Here is a 21728-nt window from a genome sequence, read left to right as displayed (position 1 = left end):
TCCGATTATTACATGTCACTCAATGCATGTGCTGTACTTGTCATGTATAGTTAGTTTGAGATAAATTGTCTCATCACACATTTTGAAGGTTGGTCAAATATTGTTTAGTCTCCAAATCGAGCTCGCTTCAACCCAGGCGTGGCCTTCTCTTCGCATGTAGGTTTCGTAACTTAAATTTATTTAAAATAAAGCCATCGAGATATCTCACCCGGCATAATTAGATAAGCACACAGCCTTTTCTCAAATGATTGCACAGCCTTATTACGTTTCAATAGCGCCTAGGCGACCAAAAAAATAATTATTATATGACCCACCAGCCAACCAACCAACCGGCGTCTTAAAATCAATAAATTCTTATCGTTCTCTTCCTGGAATTCACGCATTTTCTTTAAAAATAACTTTTAAAATGATGGACGTGGATCAAATTTCAAATCGCAAGCTAGAAAGAAAATCAAGAATCGTTAGCCAATCATTAGCGGCGGGGCACGCGGGGCACGGGGCTCGTCGTTTTCAAAATCGAAACTGCTCCAGCGGAATTTTTTGAAATCCGCTTGAATTTCAGAACGAATGTGGCCTTTATGTTCGAACTTCGAACGAATTAAGAGACGGGAGTGGAGACCCATGTGGAGTATGATAGCACCTTCAGGCTTCAGCAATGATCGCGACCTTTTCCCGGTAGCGTCGGGGAAGGGAGGAGAGAAAAGACGGCCTGATGATGATGACGATCCCATTCCTCGTTCGGCACACCCTCGATGTCGACGCGCACGTGACCCTCCTCCCGAGCCGAAAGTACGTAATTGTCCCCCTTTTCGAGGAGGGGAATTTAAGGAACACGAAAGGTGTCATTAGCATGTCTCTTTCTCGCACGGTCACGCAAAGTCGAGGGGACTCCCCTTGCCCGTCGAGATTCCTCGATCGTGGTCACATGCGCTTTACTGTAATTTCTTTGCGACAGTGTCTTAACCCGTGAATTACTTAAAATTCCTTACATCCACTCATGAGCATTATTTGGGTTAACATTATGAAAAATCTAAATTATTATATTGATAGTAAATTTATCTCAAACTAATATACATGACAAATTTACTTAGCATTGCATTGAATGACATGTAATAATCGATTAGTGTATCAATTTAAAATATTACTACCGATTTGTCACAAATGTACTCACTTATTAATTTTAATGGAAACCAATATATGGTTTTGTTTTCAAAAAACTCAATTTGGAGTAAATTTGTCACAAAATATATAAATTTAAAGTTTTTAGTAGTCAAAAATTAATTTTGAAGTAAGTTTATCACAAATAATCTAATTCGTTTTTTGTGATAATAAATCTAATTATTCATACATGATCCTAGTGATTATCAAGTTTTGGATGAATGATTATGCAAGAAATTGTAGAAGCTATTCAAGTTTGAGACGATAATGATGAAGAAATTACCCTAAGAGCAAATTTCATTGCAATATGTTAAAATATTTAAATAATAAATTATGCATTCATCTAATAGCTTAAACTTTAAGAACAATCAACAGTGACCTTACAAAACCTCACATGATATCGGCGGTAGAGGTCCTGAGTTTGAATCTTTCCAAACCCTATTTGCTTCCCTAATTAAATTTTCATGCTTAGTATTAAGCAAAAAGACCGGACTAAGCATGATAGAGTGTTAGAATATTTTAATAATAAATCATGCATTCATTTAACAGTTTTAGTTTTTAGAACAATCAATAGTGACCTCACAAAATCTCACACAAAGAGATGAGCAAAAAGACCTAATTAAGCGTGAGAGAGACAAAATCTCACACGAGTAGATAGGCAAAAAGACCAAACTAAGTGTGAGGAGAAGTGCTGGAATATTTAAATAATATCTCACATAAAGAGATAGACAAAAATACGAGACTAAGTGCGAGAGAGTGTGTTGGAATATTTAAATATTAAACCACGCATTCATTTAACGGCTTAAAAATTAAGCGTGAGGATGAGTGTTGGAATATTTAAATAGTAACTCGCACAAGAAGATAGGCAAAAAGATCAAACCAGACAAGACTAAGCATAATAAAAGAGTTTTATAATATTTTAATAATAAACAAACATTCACCTAATGATTTAAACTTTTAGAATAATGAAGTAATGATCTCACATAATCTCACACAAATATATAAGCAAAGAGACTTAACTAAGCGTGAGAGAGACAAAATCTCACACGGAGAGATAGATAAAAATATCAAACTAAGCGTGAGAGAGAGTGCTAGAATATTTAAATAATATCTTGCATAAAGAGATAAACAAAAAAAATCAAAACTAAACGTGAGAGGGAGTGTTAGAATATTTAAATAGTAAATCACATATTCATTTAATAGCTTAAAAACTAAGAGTGAGGGTGAGTGTTAGAATATTTAAATAGTATCTTGCACAATGAGATAGACAAAAAGATCAAAGTAAACGTGAGGGAGTGTTAGAATATTTAAATAGTAACCATGCATTCATTGAATTGTTTAAATTTTTATAATAATTGACAATGGCTAAAAAATCTCATATGAGAAAATAGGCAAAATGATCATATTAAGTGTAAGGGGAATAAAATATTGCACAAGGAAATAGGCAAAAAGACTAGACTAAGAGTAAGGGGGAGTGTTAAAATATTTAATAGTAAGCCACACCTTCATCTAACAGTTTAAGAACGAAGTGTGAGAGTGAGTATTAAAATATTTAAATTGTATCTCACATAAGGCAAAAAGAACAAACTAAATGTGAGGTGGAGTATTAGAATATTTAAATAGTAAATCATGCATTTATCTAACAACTTAAGGACTACGCATAAAAAGGAGTGTTAGAATATTTAAATAGTATCCCTCAAATGAAAAGATAGACAAAAAGGCTATATTAAGCGTGAAGAGGAATGTTGGAATATTTAAATAGTAAATAACGTATTTATCCAATAGTTTAAGTTTTTAAAATAATTGGCAATGGTCTTGCAAAATCTCAAAATAAGGAAATAATCAAAAAGACCATATTAAGCGTAAAGGGGATAAAATCTCACACAAGGAGATAAGCACAAAGACTAAACTAAGAATGAGAGGGGAGTGTTACAATTTTTAAATAGTAAACCACACATTCATTTAATAGTTTACTGATTAAGTGTGTAGAGGAGTGTCGGAATATTTGAATAGTATGTCACACAAGGAGATAGACAAAAAAACTAGATTAAGCGTGAGGGAGCATTAGAATATTTAAAAAATAAACCACGCATTCATCTAATAGTTTAAGTTTTTAAAATAATTAACAATGGCTTCACATAATCTCACATAAAGAAATAGGCAAAAAGACTGGATTAAGCATAAGAGGGATAGGCAAAAAGACTGGATTAAGAGTGATGGAGAGTATTATAATATTTATATAATAAACCACGTTTTTATCTGACGGTTTAAATTTTTTAGAATAATCGGTAGTTACCCTACAAATTTCACATAGTGAGAGATCAAGAGGTTGGCAAAAGTTGTGGTGCCTTACGACTTGGTATTCAGCATAAGTTTTGGCAAATATATATTACTATTTGTAACATTTACGCAACTCATCTCTTAACTATTAAATTGCACTTCCTTACCTTTGTCCCCCCCTTTAATTGAACCTTTCCCTCCTGTGCATTTATTATCTCTTGGGCTAAAAAGGCTGAAGAATTAGTAGATACCCAAATCGAATTGATAACGTATAATCGATTCTATTTTCGCAAACCTTCTTTAAGAGCTTGAGAACAGAAATGACACGTTCTTAGTTTTAATCGAAATGATAATAGCTCACTTAGGAGTAATTTTCACACATTTTCATATGTTCATTATTCAGATTTTACGAACATGACCTATCATTCCACTCCACACCGAATCTAATTCAAATCAGTCGGTCATAGATGTTATCCATATGCATACAACACTTCTTATATCAGCACCAAACGAACTGAGAAAATCAGGCGGTGCGTGTACTATTCAAATGCTTGCCCCCATGCACTGCACGGCAACGATAAACATGCTTAAAATCTCTAAGCTGGACGGAAGACGAGGTAAAATATTGATGCGGTCCCATTATAGAATTGCTCTAAATAATTAACATATGTAAAAATTCTGAACGCCTTTTCTTGGGAAAAGGAAAAAAAGAAGAAAACGGGGGAAGACGACGAAAACGACGGCAGAAAAGTGAAGGAAAATGGGAAAACCGCTAGTGGAGAGGAGCGGCGCAGCAGGGGACCGCCCAGTCAAACCATCAAGGGCTCCGGGTCAAAGCTGAGGGACAGACCGGTCAATTCACACGCCCTCCCCACCCCCGGTGGGGTAGTGTCAATGTCCGTAATTAACCCGCGAAACACGGGCTTTAGTGATAAGGATACCGAAACAATAGTTTCGATAAAGCGACGAGAGAAAACAAGACCAAAAAATAAAAATGGGCCCCACCCTCTCTCTCTCTCTATTTCTGATTCTCTCTCTCTCTGTCCTTTGTTTCCTTCCTTCACTCTATCTCCATCAACAGTGATTCTTTCTCTCTCTATAGAGCGTCTCTCGCAGTGACGCTGAGGAGCAGGAGCGCTTCCAGATCTGCAGCCACGAAGCTCGTGAATTCCGCAGCTCCGAGGACGATCTGGGTAAGGCATTCCCCTCTGTTCCCGCTCCTCTGTTATGAATGCAGCTTTCTCCCTCCTCCTCCTCTCTCTCTCTCGCTCTCGCTCTCGCTCGCAGCCGCGTCTGGTTTTCGTGTTTCGTGCTGATCTTCAGCGGCTGGCGAGATCTAAGTGGGTCCATGTCGTTGGCTCTGCTCTGTCGAGTGAAATGTGGGGGGAGTGGTTTCGGATTGCTTGCTCGTTGGCTGCTGGCCGGAGCGTGAGGGTTTAGTTACTACGGGAGTGGGAATTGGTGTCGACGGAGGAGAGAGACTGATCGTGATGTTTTCAGTTTAACCGTCGCGTGGGTTGCGAGGTAAATGTGGGTGGGTGAGTGAAGTGAGGCTGAGATCGTCTGTGATTTGCTGCTAAAATTTGGAGGAGGAGGAGAAGGAGATGGGTCTCGGTAAAATGTGGTCAGAAAATAAGAGACAAGAGCTATAATCTGATTTCTCATGCTTCTTATGGGTCTGCCCGGGAAAAAAAAAAAAAGAAACGAAAGGAAAAAGGAGAAAGTAAGAGTCTTGCTGGAGTCTAGGTTGTTACGGGTCTTATGTTGTATCTCTCGCGGAGACTGCCTATGTTGTTCTGATGAATAATGTTCCCTGCAAAATGGATATCCGTGTTTCTTTCTTTTACATTGATTTTACAGAATGTAAGAACATTTTTTGAGTCGATATTTATTAACTATCTATGTGGCGCAGCTAGATTGTGGGAGTGACGTGAATGGCGGTGGCGAGTGGTCGGGACCCTCTTCTCGGGGAAATCACTTGCGGTTCATTGTTGCAGAAACTGCAGGTGCTATACCTTTCGCGGATGCGCCTTTTTGGCTTTGATTCCTTGTTGCCCATTGTGTTCCTACTTTCTAGTGAGAAGAAAGCTCAGACTCACGTGATGAATTGCTTTAGGGAATATGGGATGAAGTTGGTGAAAGCGATGAGGAGCGGGATAAGTTGCTCCTTCAGATAGAGCAGGAATGTTTAGATGTGTACAAGAGAAATGTTGACCAGGCTGACAAGTCAAGGGCTCAACTTCTTCAGGCTCTTCAGATGCCAAACTCGAGCTCACCAGTCTTCTATCAGCTCTCGGAGAGAAAAGTGTGGTTGGAATTGTGAGTAGCATGGCTAGTATCTTTCTAAGCTTGTTAAGAAAAAAGCAGTAACACTGAAGCCCTAAGATGCTGTTATTTCTGGTTGCTTCACACGTTTATTTTGTGACATTACCTGCGGTTTTAAAGTTCTTTACATTGTTTGTTTGGTATTGCAGCCTGATAAAGCTTCAGAACAATCAAGGAACAACTTGCATCGATTGCACCGGCACTTGAGCAGCTTTGGAAACAGAAAGAGGAAAGACTTAAGGAATTCTCCAATGTGCAGTCTCAGATTCAGAGGATATGTGGTGAAATTGCTGGAAACTTGAGCCTCACAGAGCAACCTCCTGAAGTTGATGAAGCGGATCTATCACTGAAGAAGCTAAATGAGTATCAAGCCCAACTCCAAGAACTTCAAAAGGAGAAGGTAAGAGCTTGGTTCCAGTGAGGTAGTTTATAGATATTCTTTAATATAGATATCGCTAACTGTAGTTCCTCTTTCCCCTTGTCACATCAAGTTGATGGTTTTATCTGTTAAATGATGCAGAGTGATAGGTTGCACAAAGTACTTGAATTTGTGAGCACTGTGCATGATCTATGTTCGGTCCTGGGGATGGATTTCTTCAGTTCAATTACAGAAGTTCACCCTAGCTTAAATGAATCCGCCAGTGCACAATCGAAAAGCATTAGCAATGAGACACTATCCAGGCTGGCTAAGACAGTATTAGCTCTTAAAGAAGATAAGAAGCAGAGGCTGCATAAGGTAACTATACCTTCTTTTCAATGTGTTTTTTTTTTATTTTTTTTAACTTCTCTTCTTGTATGATTGTTGGACTATTGAGCATTATCATCTGACAGTGTGTAGCCAATCGATTAGGAAAATTGAATCAGTGATGAAATGTAAAAAAGAAACTTTGCATTAATATTATGTTGTGGTGGAAAAACGCACAGCATATTTTTTCTTCTCAAGGGAGGTTATTACTTTTGGGGTGAACTTCATTTATCGTCAGTTTGCACATAGATTTCTGATACCTCTGACACTTGTAAAAAAGCTGCAAGAGGAATTAAACATTTGTTGGTAGAAAGTAAATGTCTATGGTTTTCCTCAAGTGTTAATGTTTAGTCATTGTAAATAAAAAGTCTATAGCATCTCTAACTCAAGTATTATTTCTTGATAGATTCTATGCATCTAGGATGTGCCTACATCAATCTTCTATAGAATGAATGCATGCGTGTTGGATAATTCTTAATGGTTATGTAGTGTGCCTTGTTATTCCTTCCGTTGTTTTTGATGAGATTCCATGTGTGCTGTCTTGTCCAATAAATTGAATTCAAAGTCTTAAATATGCCTATGCTCTGTGCAGCTTCAAGAATTAGCCACCCAGCTAATAGATCTATGGAATCTCATGGATACTTCTGAAGAAGAGCTCGACTGTTTGACCATGTGACCTGCAACATCTCAGCTTCTGTTGATGAAGTAACTGCCTCTGGTGCTCTTGCTATGGATCTGATTGAGCAGGTATATGAAATTTCAAATTCTTGCCAAGTACATATAATCTTTACTTTAGAGTAATTGATGGGTCTTAGCTCACTCACGCTAAAAATTACCCATTCCTGTGACTAAGGCCGAGGTGGAAGTCGAAAGGCTTGATCAGCTTAAAGCTAGCAGGATGCAGGAAATTGCATTTAAGAAACAAGCTGAGCTTGAAGAAATATTTGCTCGTGCACACGTAGAAATAGATCCTGAGGCCGCTAGAGAAAAAATTATGGCTCTCATAGAGTCTGGGAATGTCGAGCCTGCTGAATTAATAACGGACTTGGACAATCAGATTGTAAAAGCACGGGAAGAAGCTCTCAGCAGGAAAGAAATATTGGACAAGGTTGAAAATGGATGTCAGCCTGTGAAGAGGAGAGTTGGCTCGAAGACTATAGCCGGGTACTCTCTCTACCTATCCAGAGCATGTGCATGCTTGAGTTTTCCATAGATAAAATACCCTTCTAAAATCTCCAGTAGTTGCTAGGATGAGATCAATAGCCATACTCATTGCATGGATAGTCATTTATTTGCATTGCTGTTAACAAAAGCTAATTAACTGAATCATGTAGACTGTGATTGCATCTGATTGCCTGGCTTTCTAATGTTTCTCTTAGCTATTCAAAACTTGATAATGTCTGTGGAATGCGCCCTGTTTAGGAATTTATGTTTCTTTGAGAGTGAATCTCATTGTATTTAATCAGTTTCTTGGGTGGATTTTATTTGCCCTTCTGTCTTAAGTTATAACAAAGAGGAGCACTTGAGATTGGGAATATTGGCTGAGAGTGGCTTTCCAGATATTTGCACCATGATCTCATTACTTGATTCTCCATTCACGAAAATTGCCTTCGTGAACAGGATGATAACAGGTACAATGCTAGCAGAGGTGCACACTTAAATCTCAAGCGCTGAAAAAGCCCGGATCCTTGTCAACAAAATTCCTGGTACTATTTATTTAAAGCAGCATGATGACTTCTTTGGATGACAATCACATGGATATTATGATTTTCTCTAATGTGCATGTCTACATGTTAAAGTGTGCGTGTTAGATTTAGTCTGGTCAAGACTTTCTTGCTGATTCCTAGATACTCTGCTCTTTCTCTTTTACCCAAATCAAAGAAAATCTAGGATGTCTGGGTTGGTGGGTTGTGCTCATCTGTGGGGCAATTGACCCCACTGAAGTTCATGCATTCTTTAACTAAATTCAGTTATTCTCTAAGCAGAAAGATATCACCTCAAATTTTTGAAGAGATGACCCATTTAACCCTGATTCCTTTAACAAAGAACTCCATTCTTTCTGATTTACTCGTACAAGAGAATACTACCAATGCAAATATGCTTTTTTATGTTTGATATATGATTACTTTACCTGTAATATTTTACATGCTTATTACATCGTTCTTGTTGTATGGCACAATTACATGCAAATCATGTAGTCAAAACTTTATAAAATTTCCAACTTATTGAGAATACAACGCATAATTATTCCACTGAACTGATTGGCTAAATTTCCTGGCTCTGCCCCAATAAGGATGAGGTTTGCTCCTTTTGTTCCTTGATCATTGTGAATTGAGTAGCTATGCAGTTGATCATGACAAATTTCACTGAGGGTTTCTAGATTTTGGCCCCATAATGGAGTTAATATACTGATTCCTCTGGACTTGAATCTGACATTGTACACGATTGAAGTATGTGATGTGCCATCACGGGGGATTTAAGGGTGATGCCTGTCAGCCCCCATGAACAATAAAAACTTAACACTTAAACCAGATATTGAGATTATTGTCTATGTGCAGCTTTGGTTGATTCCTTGGTTGCAAAAACTAGAGCATGGGAGGAAGATCATGGCATGTCATTCACATATGATGGGGTTCCTCTCCTTGCCATGCTTGATGAATATACCATGCTGAGGCATGAAAGAGAGGAGGAGAAGCGGCGCTTGAGAGTAAGTTACACCTTAAATAAGATGGCTTGATCATGCATGTACTTTTAGCTGATTAACCATTACACATGGCTTTAGTATTCAATAAAAAACAAGCTCTGTATTTGCTCATCTGTTCTTGTTTGGTAGGTTTGATTCCATTCTGAATCTTTTTGACTCTATAATCTGCACTTTGATAGGACCAGAAGAAGTACCATGAGCAGCAGAGCACAGAACAAGAGGCGATTTTCGGTTCAAAACCAAGCCCTGCAAGACCAGTCGGAACAAAGAAGGTTGTAGGCCCTCGTGCAAATGGAGGTGCCAACGGAACTCCTAGCAGACGACTATCTCTGAATCCGCAAAATGGTAGCAGGTCGAATTCTAAGGATGCAAAAGGGATGCCAGGCTATCTGCCCCTGCTAACTATGTTGCCATGACGAAGGAAGATTCTGCTTCGCATGTTTCTGGCACTGAACCGGTTCCACCATCTCCCTAGTCATAGATATTCGTAGACTTGTTCACCATATTTATTATCGTTGTGCCAATCTCTTTAGCTAGGATGTGATATGTGTAATATTAGCGAGTGACTTCGAGAGGACTCTGTTATAGAGCTGCGAATTATAATGGCATCTTAAATTTTTTCATTTGTGGTCACATTTTGCAGGATACAATATTCTAGTCATAACAATTCATTAGTCCTTGTTCAGTTGGCACTGCCAAGAAATTAGTCTATGCATGTAAACATCAATACGTGATTGTGGGTACTAGTAGCATTTTACTTATGCCTGAGCTTGTGTTTTGTCCCTGACTCACTTTGGAGCGTGTGTTTTAACGATTATTGATGCTTTGTCTTCTTATTTTTCTGATGCACAGAATATCCAGGAAAGTAACAAATATGTCCACAATGGAAGTTAGCATTATCTTTTCAGCTCAAATTCAGCATTTTACGGTTCTTTCTGTTGAACACGTACTTTGTTTCATCCGTCCAAAATTTTCGATGGTTCGGTATGTGAATGATAAAAGACTGCCAATTTTAGTGTGACAGATTCATTCTCCGGAATCGCTGTTCTCGGAGTGATTTGAGATTCTGAAATGATGATAATAGCTGTCACATCGGAATGGGCCAAAATTGCTGCTACGCTACTGGACAATAGACAACTCAGGCCTCATCTCCATCTTGTGCTCGTGAAGTGATCTCAAGGCACGATTCTTCGTCTTCAATGTCAATGAAATGGCCCGTCCACGGAATTAACTTTGTGTGCTCAGCTGACCTTTGAGTTTGTCGCCAGAAATTGCGATGCAGATCTTCTCTGACTCGGAGGTGGATGAGCCCAAGTGTCTTTTGTCCTCTTCCCCAACAATTCCTTGTATCTTTCGATGAGTTAATGCGTACAATTCCGATAGCCGACAAACTCTATAAAAGATCAAAGAATCGATATTTACTAATGATATCAAAGATGAAAGCAACCCAAGATGGAAATTTTTAGCGTGCCGTAATTCGCTCGCAAAACACGTTTTCACACCGATGAGAACTAGGCCGATATTTCTCAATCCCTCCTTGATGAACCCATCTTAAGTGCATGATAAATGCAACCAAATAAATGATGCGTTATCACATACCATTTCACGCATTGCTCTCTATTTTGTGATCAAGAGATGGGAAATGGGCAATCTTGCTTTGGGCAACCATCATGCCCTGAGAGATTACAGGCAAGTGATTATGATGAGGAAGAAAAAGGCGGGGTTTAGCAACTTCAGTCATTAATTTGATGAAGGAAAAGTGCTTATTGAGCAGGAAAAGGAGCGGCGGGACCTTCCATCCACTCAAGAAGCAAAATGAGCAAGAAAAAGAAATCATTACAGATGATCACAATGCCAATGAACAGTACCCTACCCTTGAACAATGGCTCTTGTCATCGCCGGTCTGGGAGAAAAGCTCGGCGAATAGTGAAACACACTTGTTCAAGCATTTCTCCAACAGGGTCCACCCGGCGTTGCTAGACCATATTGTATCGTCTCCAAATCAGCGTTCAAGTTTCTTGAAGGACAAATTACTCGAGGAAGTCAATGGTCAATTAGTGGATGATTTGGGCGATGTGATCCCTCGTTCTTCCTTAAGCCGGAGCCAAAGCGAGAGGACGAAGAAGAGGGTCAGCTTCAGATTGCCAGAGAAGGACGAAATCATCATCTATGCTTCACCAGAAGTGGAGGGACATGATGCCAGGGCTTGAAGCAGCAACATCACTCGGTGACAGAATTTGAACTTTCAGCCTATGCAATGACCACCTCAAGAGAACCCCACTCTTGATGTGCCGGCTCTGCAATGAGCACTTTCTATAGGCTTGTGTCATGACACAATGAGAACGAGACAACAGCCGCTGTGCGTTTTCTTGTGTTTGTTACCAAAGCATTACATAGGCTACAACATACAAAGATCGGACACAATCAATGCGACCGTGATATCCTGGCCAAGACTATGTTGGGAACAACTAAAGGCCCGACCATTTTACACATAAGAAGCCAAAATAAGATCAGTGTTCCACTATTCACTGGGCATAGAATTAGAGGGAACACAGAGACACTAACACGCACATATAATTTGTGAAGATAACTACAGTATGGATCAAAGATTACACAAAAACACGCAGAAGGAAAGAAAGCTGCTTTCTCGTCTCTTGACTCCACTATGCAACATGTTAGTACTTGACACAAAGGAGAGGGACAGAAAAGTCAGAAAAGACGAACTAAGAAATCCCAAATTCCCCCAATTTTCAGAAGCCTTGTTTGTTTCTCTAAGCAAAGGATAGCGAAGCCACAATGTGAAAGAACTGCAGCTTCTCCAGTAGTTCCTTGGCGTGGCTCGTGGCTCGGCGCTCGACTTGGTGGAACAGCTTCTCGCTGAGGTGCTCGCCAATGTGAGCATCGACTAGGACCCCAGCCACGCTCCGGCAGCTGGTGGCTAAAGCCCGGCCCACCTCGGACGCGTCATCTGGCTCGCTCACCACTAGAGGGCTCCCCTTTGAACACCTCGAGCTTGTCTATTGTGAATGAGCCGTCGGCCACGACTACTTCCTTGAAGTCCTGGATGCTCGGCGCGTATACTGGAATGTTGAAGCTGTCGCGCTTCTCGCTGCTGATCAGGCCCTGCCAATTATATCCATACTAGTTAGTTCCATGTAATGGGATGCAAAAAACAATCACCAAACTTCGATACGTAAACGGAGCTTAACATGCACACGAACACTAATCATGGGCTTATACCATGCAAATTTTATCAACAAGATTTTCCTCTTTTTTACCACGGGGGACAGGAAAAGGATTATACTCGATGCTTCCTTGCACTCAATTTAGCGAAGGAAAAAGGACTCCCTACGATTCGTCCTTCGCATCGTAGCATCTTCTGACCAACAATAATCGCCTTTGATCCAAACGAAACTTTCTTGTCTAGTTCCAGCACATCGATCACATCGTCGTTTGGCTAAAGTTCTATCCTTCTCCTTTTTCGTAAAAATGTCTCCATTAGGGGGTCAACGGGGTCGTGTGGCCCGCCAAACTGGCCTTTCCCATATGATGTTGCAGGCCTTCTGATCAGCAGAGACCCCAAACGGATAAAAAGATCAGATGGCCCACAATTCACAGGGCTAAATCATGACCGCTGAAATTTCATCATACGGTCTCATAATGCAATAGCAACACCTAATCAATAGCCATGGCCTTATTGCAGTCAAGATACTCAATGCACATTGCACCCCCACATTAGCAACTTGGTCCAAAAAAGAGCGAGCAACTGTTCACACGCAAGCCCGAAAAGGAAAGCACGGAGTTTGGATATGAACGCGCGATGTTTTCGATTAATTACCTCTTGGACGAGATCGCCCCAAGCGTCTTGGAAGTGGGTCCCGAAGAGGAGGCCGGCCCCACCCTGGTCGGTGGGGTCCACGGAAGTCCGGCCCAGGCAGACGAGGAACATCGATCCGGTCCGCTTCATTTCTTGCGATCTTGATCTCAGGAAGCTCGCCAAATCGGCCTGGAACTGCTTCTTGTATGCATTCGCCGTGATCTCACCCGCACCGTGGATGAACACTCTTCCTTTGTTGCATGCCGGCGATCTCTTGTCCGTCACTGCCTCCGGCACCTGTGTATTGAAACAGTCATTTCTTCACAATCTTCATAGAAATGAAAAATGAAAAAATATCTTGTTTTGGCGTTTGCAAAACAAGCCGAATGCATTTCACCCGGAACATCATCCAAAACTTGGCCAACACATTGCACGATTCTAGAGAATAATTTGAAACTTTACCGATCAAACTTATGACTGCATGTCAGTTCACGATCATTTTGCTGACAATACCAACGCAGGAAAAGCATAATTAGCAAAATGCCTTTCCACTGTTGAGCTCCAGAGTTCGAGCCTGAAAGTCCAAAAGTGCTTTCCACTGTCAGCCTTGGTCGGTAGCATTTTGGTGCAATCCATGAGGGAAATCCTTTTCGAAAGCTGATGATTTCCAAGCTCTCATCATGACCCTTGAGTCCCTTTGTTGTTCGAACAACCGTCTCTCGTGATAAACTGATGACTTTGACGGTCATCCAATTTTTCAAATTTTTTACATGAGGTGTAGTTTCGACCGGAAAAGTCGCGAATTTTAATGTACTTTGGCCAAAGAAAGGAGTTTGTGTTATGCACGTATAGTCTACTCGCCATTTAGAAAAACGAGATCATCGACTACGTCATCAGGTACACAGACCTAAAGTCAATCGTTTGCATTCGTGTCTCTGAGTTCGTATTATTCTATGTCACAACAAAATGTTTTGATTCTCAATGATAGTGTTGAAAAAGTCAATTTATCGTTAATTTTATAATTTGTCCTTTTTCACTTTATTGTAAAAGAAAACTTACATTAGTCCCTACGGAGAGCACGCCATCAATGACCATGCTTACAATGGCCATTCCTATTATAGTTTCTTTGCTAATTAAGATGTTTCCCGAAGTCTTGTGCTTAAAACTAAAAATTCGTTGGATCCTTTATTGTCCTAGCTTGTGCTTCATGTTAGTCTATTTATGTTCGATAATACACCATAATAGATAGCAGTTAATGCACATATTCACCTAGAATAAAACTCATTAAGAATATTATATTTACAAGATCTTCACCTGAGAGAGCCAATGCAAGGAAAATGCTGAATGGAACATGTCGACTGATCTCGCTGGGAATAGCCTGCGGTGGAACGACCCGGGCACTCCGGCAGCGAAATAGGAGCGGTGGTGGTCGGCGGCGAGGCACTCCTCCATGCTGCCAGCGCCTTGGGCTGCCAGGGGTGGCAGGAGTTGGAAGAGAGTGTTGAAGTCGTTGCTTGGGAGGTCGGAGAAGAAGGCTGAGAACTCAGGCGGCTCGATCCCGAGGGCTTCGAATCGCTTGGTGATGTGCTTGATGATGACGTCGACGATGTAGATGGTGTTGTTGCCGCTAGAGCAACCCAAGTCGACCACTGCGAAGGGGACTTCTGGGGAGGTCATGAGTTGGACCCTGTCTAGGGTTTCTTCAAGGAGGTGGAGCATGGAGCGAGCATGTATGGCCTGCATGATAGATAACACCTTTGTTCAGAGTTCTTTCTTTTTTCTGAACTTTCAGGAAATCAAAACCATTGGTTCCTTTTGGAGGTTACATGAAGACTTTTAAGCATTAACATGAATTTGATGAATAGATATAGGGCATATGGATTAGAGGAAATTACGAGAAACAAAATGAAGCCTGACGAACACTATATAAAAGGAAAATCGGACTAGCTCTCGGACCAAATGAAATTCGGTCGCCAAAAGCTCTGACTTTGTCAAGGAGAGAAGAGAGCTAGATCAATCTTGTTTTCTCAAACCGTTGAGACAGATCCAGTATACGCACGATGGAGTCACAGGGCATCTTAGATGAACGGGACAGAAGGAGAGGGAGATAACCAAGATGAGCAAAGTAAATCAAACCTGAGCTTGGGAGTTATTAGCGTAGCTGTTCTCTCCTTTCCACCTTTCATGGAGAGCAACTTCTCGAGCTTGATGTTCGAAATGACGATGTTGTCTCCCTTGAAGTCCATGGCTAGAGCGTGATGAAGAAGGTGATTCTTCGTAAATATGTCGTTAGTTGAAGTGAGAAGAGGAGACCCAAGAGTTGGAAGAAAAGGCTTGTGAGGTGGACTATATATAATAGAGAATGAAGAAGGTGAAATTCTATTGTAAGGTTAACAGCGCAGTAAATCTTACCCAGTAATTGGGAAGGAGCATAGATCGGGGATTTGGACCACTACAACATAAAAACAGTCGTTAGTGTAAGCATAAGTCCTTATCCTATTGGTGCACCATATTAGCTTTATTAAGACATCTACATAGCAAATAGGCTCGTCCGGGTATTATACCATATTTGGGTTTTTTCGTTTGCCTTTTCTTTTACGTATTTGTATTTTCTTGTAAACATATGTCGTTGCCCTTATCCTTTTGGTACACAATATTTGCTTTATTAATACACGCACATAGCGAATAGGCTTGTTCGGATATTATATCATATTTAGGTTTTTTCGTTTGCCTCTTCTTTTATGCATTGTATTTTCTAGTAAACATATGTTATCGCTTAAATGTGCATGAGTGGATATTAGGGTTTATTTTTGCAATTGTGATAGTAGTCAACTCTCACAAGAGAAGTAATAAGCACCTAAAGATGAGATGACTATATTCTCCTTTTTACCTATAAGGTAACAAGTGGCGAGAAAAAAAGTGGCTTTCGATTATGGATTTATCGCTTTTTTTTTAAGGGCTTTTTATTTTGCAAGTAGCTTTTGTTGCCGTGTGGGCATACACAAAATCACACAGACATGGCGATCACATGCAGCGACAAGGCTGGCCCAAGATTGACGCCTGATATTTATGTTGAGACACTGTAGCAATGATGTCTGTCCCCACAGAGAGAGAGAGAGAGAGAGAGAGAGAGAGAGAGAGAGATAGACTTAGGTTATTAAGAAAGACACTTGGATTTTTGGACAATCTTCTTTTTAAATTCAAGCTCAAGTTTAATGCACCAAAAGAAAAAGAAAGGTAATGCAAATTAAACTAAAGAAGCTTTTCATCTTTATTTGATGTTTTCTAGAAGACGGCAAGACTTTGAGGACGTGCTTAAGAAGCTCCAAAGGTCCGAAAAGGGTGGTTTAGGGGTAGCTGAAAATATTAAGAGAAACTCAATAACATTAAAAATTCGAGTGTCTACTATAATTTGTTTTATAATCTGCAGCTACATCACTGAATTATTCAATTTTATATATCGATTTTAGTATCCCTAACTATTATTATTATTCAACATATTAGGATATCAAAATCAAAAACTTTGTACATATTAGCCTTTTGATGTCTTGAAAAGATGCCAAAAGTAGACAGTGCCCTAATGACCAAGCCATTCCAACAAGACGAATCGTTCAGTCTAGATCAAACAAGATGCCGGCTATATGTTTTCATTTCTTTTTTGTCCGAAAAGGGTGGTTTAGGGGTAGCTGAAAATATTAAGAGAAACTCAATAACATTAAAAATTCGAGTGTCTACTATAATTTGTTTTATAATCTGCAGCTACATCACTGAATTATTCAATTTTATATATCGATTTTAGTATCCCTAACTATTATTATTATTATTCAACATATTAGGATATCAAAATCAAAACTTTGTACATATTAGCCTTTTGATGTCTTGAAAAGATGCCAAAAGTAGACAGTGCCCTAATGACCAAGCCATTCCAACAAGACGAATCGTTCAGTCTAGATCAAACAAGATGCCGGCTATATGTTTTCATTTCTTTTTTGTCTTTTCGGCAGGGCAAAGCACTCAGTAAGCAAAAAAGTATGCCGGGTTTTTGTTGTATCTTCGTACAGGGACAATCACTACAATATGTAGGGGACTATGTCCTTTGTTTTGTCTGGTTATGATTATTTCATCTGAATGAAATTTTTTTGCTGGGCGATTATCGTTTAGGTCTCAAAGTTGTCCCAAAAGGAAATCTCGAGTTTCAGAGGAACCAGAAGCATATAACAGCAGGGTTTGGCTTCATTGTGGACATTATGTCATGCATGTATGCAAGGTGTCTTCTGAAGCGGAGACGAGCCAAGCAGCAACCTGACAAATGAAGACCAGCATCGAATGATTAGTCGCCCATCATGTTGCGGGTCTTTCCTGAGTGCAATGGAACAATATTAGATAGGCCGCAGCCACGCACGCACAAAAGCCGTCGGCATAGTGTTGTCACTGCTGGAGGTCCATGTGTGGTCTGAGGAGGCACGACAACGGCAGGGGACAACGGCGGACAGCTGAGGATTAAGAGATGAACGTGTAGGAGAGGAATTAAGTTACTCTTGAACTTGCTTTGTCGTATTGAAATGGACATGTGTTGGGATTTAAAGAATGGGAAAGATGACTGGTGAAATCAACGATGGTAGACGAGCCTCGTCCCTTATTTCTTAGCATATGCGATCGACCTAACTTAATGGACCAAGTGGAAGAAGTATCTCATCGAGTGCATCGTATGATGCAAGTTCCTTTACCTAACAGAGAAACTGCTGGATTATCGGACGTCGAGTTTTAGAGATAGATGCAATAAAAAGCCATACTTGAGTGAACCCAATTTGATAATGGTGTAAAGACAAAATATAAGCATACCGCTTTTCTTTAAGAGACAAATGAGGTCAAAAGAAGAATAATTGTAGTGTCAATGTTAAAGTAAACCTCGGTGCAACGGAACAGAAAGAAGAAAATTGAGGTGATGGACTTTTAAGACATACAAGAATGCATCTTCTCCTTCCACTTCTGACCTCTATTTTACTCATGTCGAAAGTCGCTCACGAAGTAATTAAATGAAAACTATATAGAACTTTATGTCACTAATAATGAAGTTCCGTGGTTGGACCTGAACATAAATTACGTCTAAGAAATGATTAAAAAGTTTCCATTTAGAACCGTTTTGAACCAAACAGTGAGCAAGCTTTTCTTTGCATCATCATACTCCTTTTTTTTAAAGGGGAAACGGTGGTCCTTACGCGAGGACATAATGAGATCATGGGAATGGAAAGAGATGATATTCCAAGACAAAGAGAGATGCTTTAAATATTGCTTGATTCAAGTCATCATCCCAGAAATCAAGTTCAGTTTGTAAACCTAATCCCCTTTTTAAGTAGTAATTGGAATCCTAGTCTTTGTTGGATTGATGTTTGTGTTGAAAGCCACCTATCTTTCGAATAAGCTCAGCCCGTGTGACACACTTTTGTCCAATCACATGACAACCATTACTATGTCCAATAAAATGAGTTTCTTTTAAGATTCATCATTAGTAATCTAACTTTCCAATCTAAATTCCTTTTCCGGCATCAAACTTATTGAGTGCATGTTGTGGAAATTTTTCATTTACGCATGCATTGTTAATCAATTGGCATAAATATATTGTTTTTAGATTGCTCAAGCAATAGAGTTAATAGAAACTTTACGGTACCTCAGTTGACATCTTCTTTTTCTTCCTTTTTATTATGCAACATATTTAAGCATTTTGGCTTAATTAATCCTCAAGAACGCACCGAGTATGGTTCTACCCATTGTGTGGATGTGGCCTTTGGGTCAAATGAGATTGTCTCCACTCTCTTACATAGTTTAATGTGATAGCGAAAATGCACAAAAAGAAGAAGAAGAAGCAGGAGGATCGTTTTTTGTAATTTCACACATATAATCATGTTATCCTACCTCTAGAGTGAAAAGGAAGTGATTGCATCACATGCTAGGGGAGGGCCGTGGAGTAAAGGACCAAATTGAGAGACCGGAGAGAGCACGTTGATAAAAATTAGAAATCATCTTTAATTAACTCGAAAGACCCGGAATTGTGCTCTTTGATTTTCTTTCGATTGAAGAGCCCCTTTTTTTCCATGGAAGTCCACGACGCCGTGATAGTCGCCGGTTCACGTGAACCTAGGCCGGGCTGTTATCGCCCTTTTAACGACCAACCACCCCCTACAAAGACTATCATAGCACGCTTTGCTTTTTTTATTTATTTATGTTGCCTGTGACTGCTAGCCCTAGCCATGCAGGGGGGTTAAAAAAGAAAGTTACGCATCGAGTCAAGCCAGAACGTATAGTCTCTTTCGGTTATCGTGGTGTTTCGTGCCGTGTTTTTCTCTCGAAATGATTACGGCCCTTGACGTTGCGTGGCAATGTTTGATATCGACGGATGGGGGTCTTCTTTTGAATTTGCGAGGGTCGGAACGGAAGAATGGTGGGGAGGAAAGAGGGAAGAGAGAGAATCTGGTGGAATGGTCAAAGAAGATGCTAATCATGCGCTTGTCCTTTAGAATTTTGTCGACTGATGAGAAAAGATGAAATGTCTGGATTTGGGAGGGTCCAATTGCCCCCGAAAGAAGAAGAAAAAGGCACTGAATTGTTGTTCCATTGGAGGAACGGCGTGGTGGTTTGGTTTTAGGCCTTGTCTTGGTCTAAAGTGTCAAAGAGCAGTCGTGCCGACAATTGAAATTTAAGGTTTAAATGTTTGATGTTGTATTGACCGAAGATGAATCTCTTTCGGTCTAGAAATGGATAACAACTCCGAGGAACTATACTGCCGGATGGCAACATCAAAGGCTTGTGAAATCCTAACAAACGAAACTACTTGGAGACTTATTTACCAATAAACGACTAAATTGAGATTTAATAATTTATATTTACAGCTCATTTGTTGCATATATACCGACTCTCACAGGAGAGCTTATGGTGTAGAAGCTCAATATGTAATTACCCATCGATCTATTTGTATCAACCTATATAAAGATAAAGAGTTTGTAACATCGAGCAATTACTTCAACCTATACAAGATTAGCTTCTGAATCTATGGGAACCGAAGAGACAAGCTTTTAAGTGAAGCCCAACATTGCAGGCTTATGAAGGGCACAGGGATCGTCCGGTGTGCCCTTGCTAGGTAAATTGACTACAACAGATCCATAATTTCTTAACTATGTCTATCACTATAGGTACATCGTATTAATTGTCCAAGACAGTATCTTTTTCCAAGCGTACATTGTGCTGCTTTTCCACTCACCATTCATTATTGTTTGATTCCAGATTCGTGGGCAAGGTCGAGTAAATAGTTCGCTCCTGCAAGTGAATACAAGGACAGCTTTAATGTATAGGTTCTAGCTATAGAAACTACGAGACAAAAAAGAAGTTTTGATAGCTAGGATTGTAGCCTGAATAGCCACTTCGCATATATCGTAGCCTAAATAGCCACTTGGCATATATCGTCATTCGTACGATCGTTCTAGTTTCAAGAGAAGCGTGGGACTTGTGCAAGAACACGTTGAAGCCCCGAAGACAGGCACAAAAAAGAGGATTGAATTCATGCGTCTGTTGAATTGCCATGGAAAACATCGTTACCCACGATGCTGTGCTTGAATACGAGGCAATGTGTGACGTTGAATCCAAACGTTTCCATGTTGAATAGCTCCGAAGAGCACTCTAATTCGCGACGTTCTTGGTAATCCAGCGAAACAATGATAATTTGTTCACTTAGGCACCGATTTTTGCCGGGTCCATAATGTTTAGTATCGCTGATGATGTTGATTTTTTTTTGTTTTCCGAAGACATTTTTACATATGCTCTAAGTTTGCCATCTAGGGTTGTAATTATTTATAAAGACCCGGCACGCTTAAAGGAGACTCTATGCGTGGAAGCAATATAATCCATATATAGTTACAATAGTCTCCTTTAAGTGTTTTCTCTAAGTGTGCCACTAGAGATTGCATATTGATAAAATGACCCCTCGCTTATTGCCACAAAAAAAAAAAAGAAAAGAAAAAAAGAAAAAGAAAGAAGATTGTGATGCTTCTTCCGTAAAATTAGCCATCATCTAGACAACATCTCAAACAAAATTAATAATTTACTTAATTGCGAAGTTGAGTATTCATTTTACTTTCCTTTCTCCTATTACATTGTCGACTTAAATTTAATTGGTATAATTTTTTTTTTTTTGGCTTTAATGATACGTCTCTGCTATATCTTTTTCAAATCTATGAGTCTATAGTATATTCAACGGTAATACATATAGCCATCTCTATTTCATTTGAGAACAAATAAAAGAAGTGTTTTCTTAGAGTGTCACATAGGATTTTTGTATAGTTTGTACAAATTGTATGTACTGTGACCTTCGAGGAGTTATTTAATTTAATTTAATAGCATTATTAGAAGACCGTGGACTTAATGGCGTAATTCATTTTTTTTAATTTCAATTATGATGATAATTCTTTAATCAATTTCCATTAATATTTCCTACATTTAACCAATTATATAAATTTCAATAGATCTCTCTGTGTGGTATGATTTAATTTAACTTCACATTGATCAGTTATTTTTCTCCATCGATATTCAAATTTTCTATATCAACTCTTATTTTCAAACCTCTTCGAGGTTCAACGAAGGCTATTGATAAGAAAATTCATATTGAGACACGCATTCCATAAAATTTTGTAGCTATTTTAATATAAATG

At 39.5% G+C, this 21728-nt stretch overlaps 2 protein-coding genes across 2 annotated transcripts; one reads left to right on the top strand and one right to left on the bottom strand.

Annotated features, from left to right (window-relative positions):
* The first annotated feature begins 4477 nt into the window (after positions 1 to 4477).
* LOC104448181 (65-kDa microtubule-associated protein 1) lies at positions 4478 to 9973 on the top strand. Its single transcript, XM_010061972.3, is given in 16 exon segments — positions 4478 to 4631; positions 5351 to 5444; positions 5555 to 5690; positions 5693 to 5757; positions 5913 to 5925; positions 5928 to 6163; positions 6284 to 6499; positions 7101 to 7161; positions 7164 to 7255; positions 7362 to 7617; positions 7620 to 7672; positions 8129 to 8178; positions 8180 to 8214; positions 9067 to 9215; positions 9392 to 9578; positions 9581 to 9973. Coding segments are annotated over 15 exon segments (1728 nt in total). The 5' UTR covers positions 4478 to 4631; positions 5351 to 5372; the 3' UTR covers positions 9688 to 9973.
* A 1795-nt stretch (positions 9974 to 11768) lies between these two features.
* On the bottom strand, positions 11769 to 15345 carry LOC120294735 (indole-3-acetate O-methyltransferase 1-like). Its single transcript, XM_039315197.1, is given in 6 exon segments — positions 11769 to 12209; positions 12211 to 12335; positions 13051 to 13326; positions 14344 to 14766; positions 15166 to 15203; positions 15206 to 15345. Coding segments are annotated over 6 exon segments (1158 nt in total). The 5' UTR covers positions 15276 to 15345; the 3' UTR covers positions 11769 to 11983.
* Positions 15346 to 21728: the final 6383 nt, after the last annotated feature.

This window comes from Eucalyptus grandis, chromosome 6, assembly GCF_016545825.1.
Source record: "Eucalyptus grandis isolate ANBG69807.140 chromosome 6, ASM1654582v1, whole genome shotgun sequence".
NCBI classification, from domain to species: Eukaryota; Viridiplantae; Streptophyta; class Magnoliopsida; order Myrtales; family Myrtaceae; genus Eucalyptus; species Eucalyptus grandis.
Note: the sequence above shows the minus strand (reverse complement) of the source record. Positions and strands in the feature narration are given on the sequence as shown.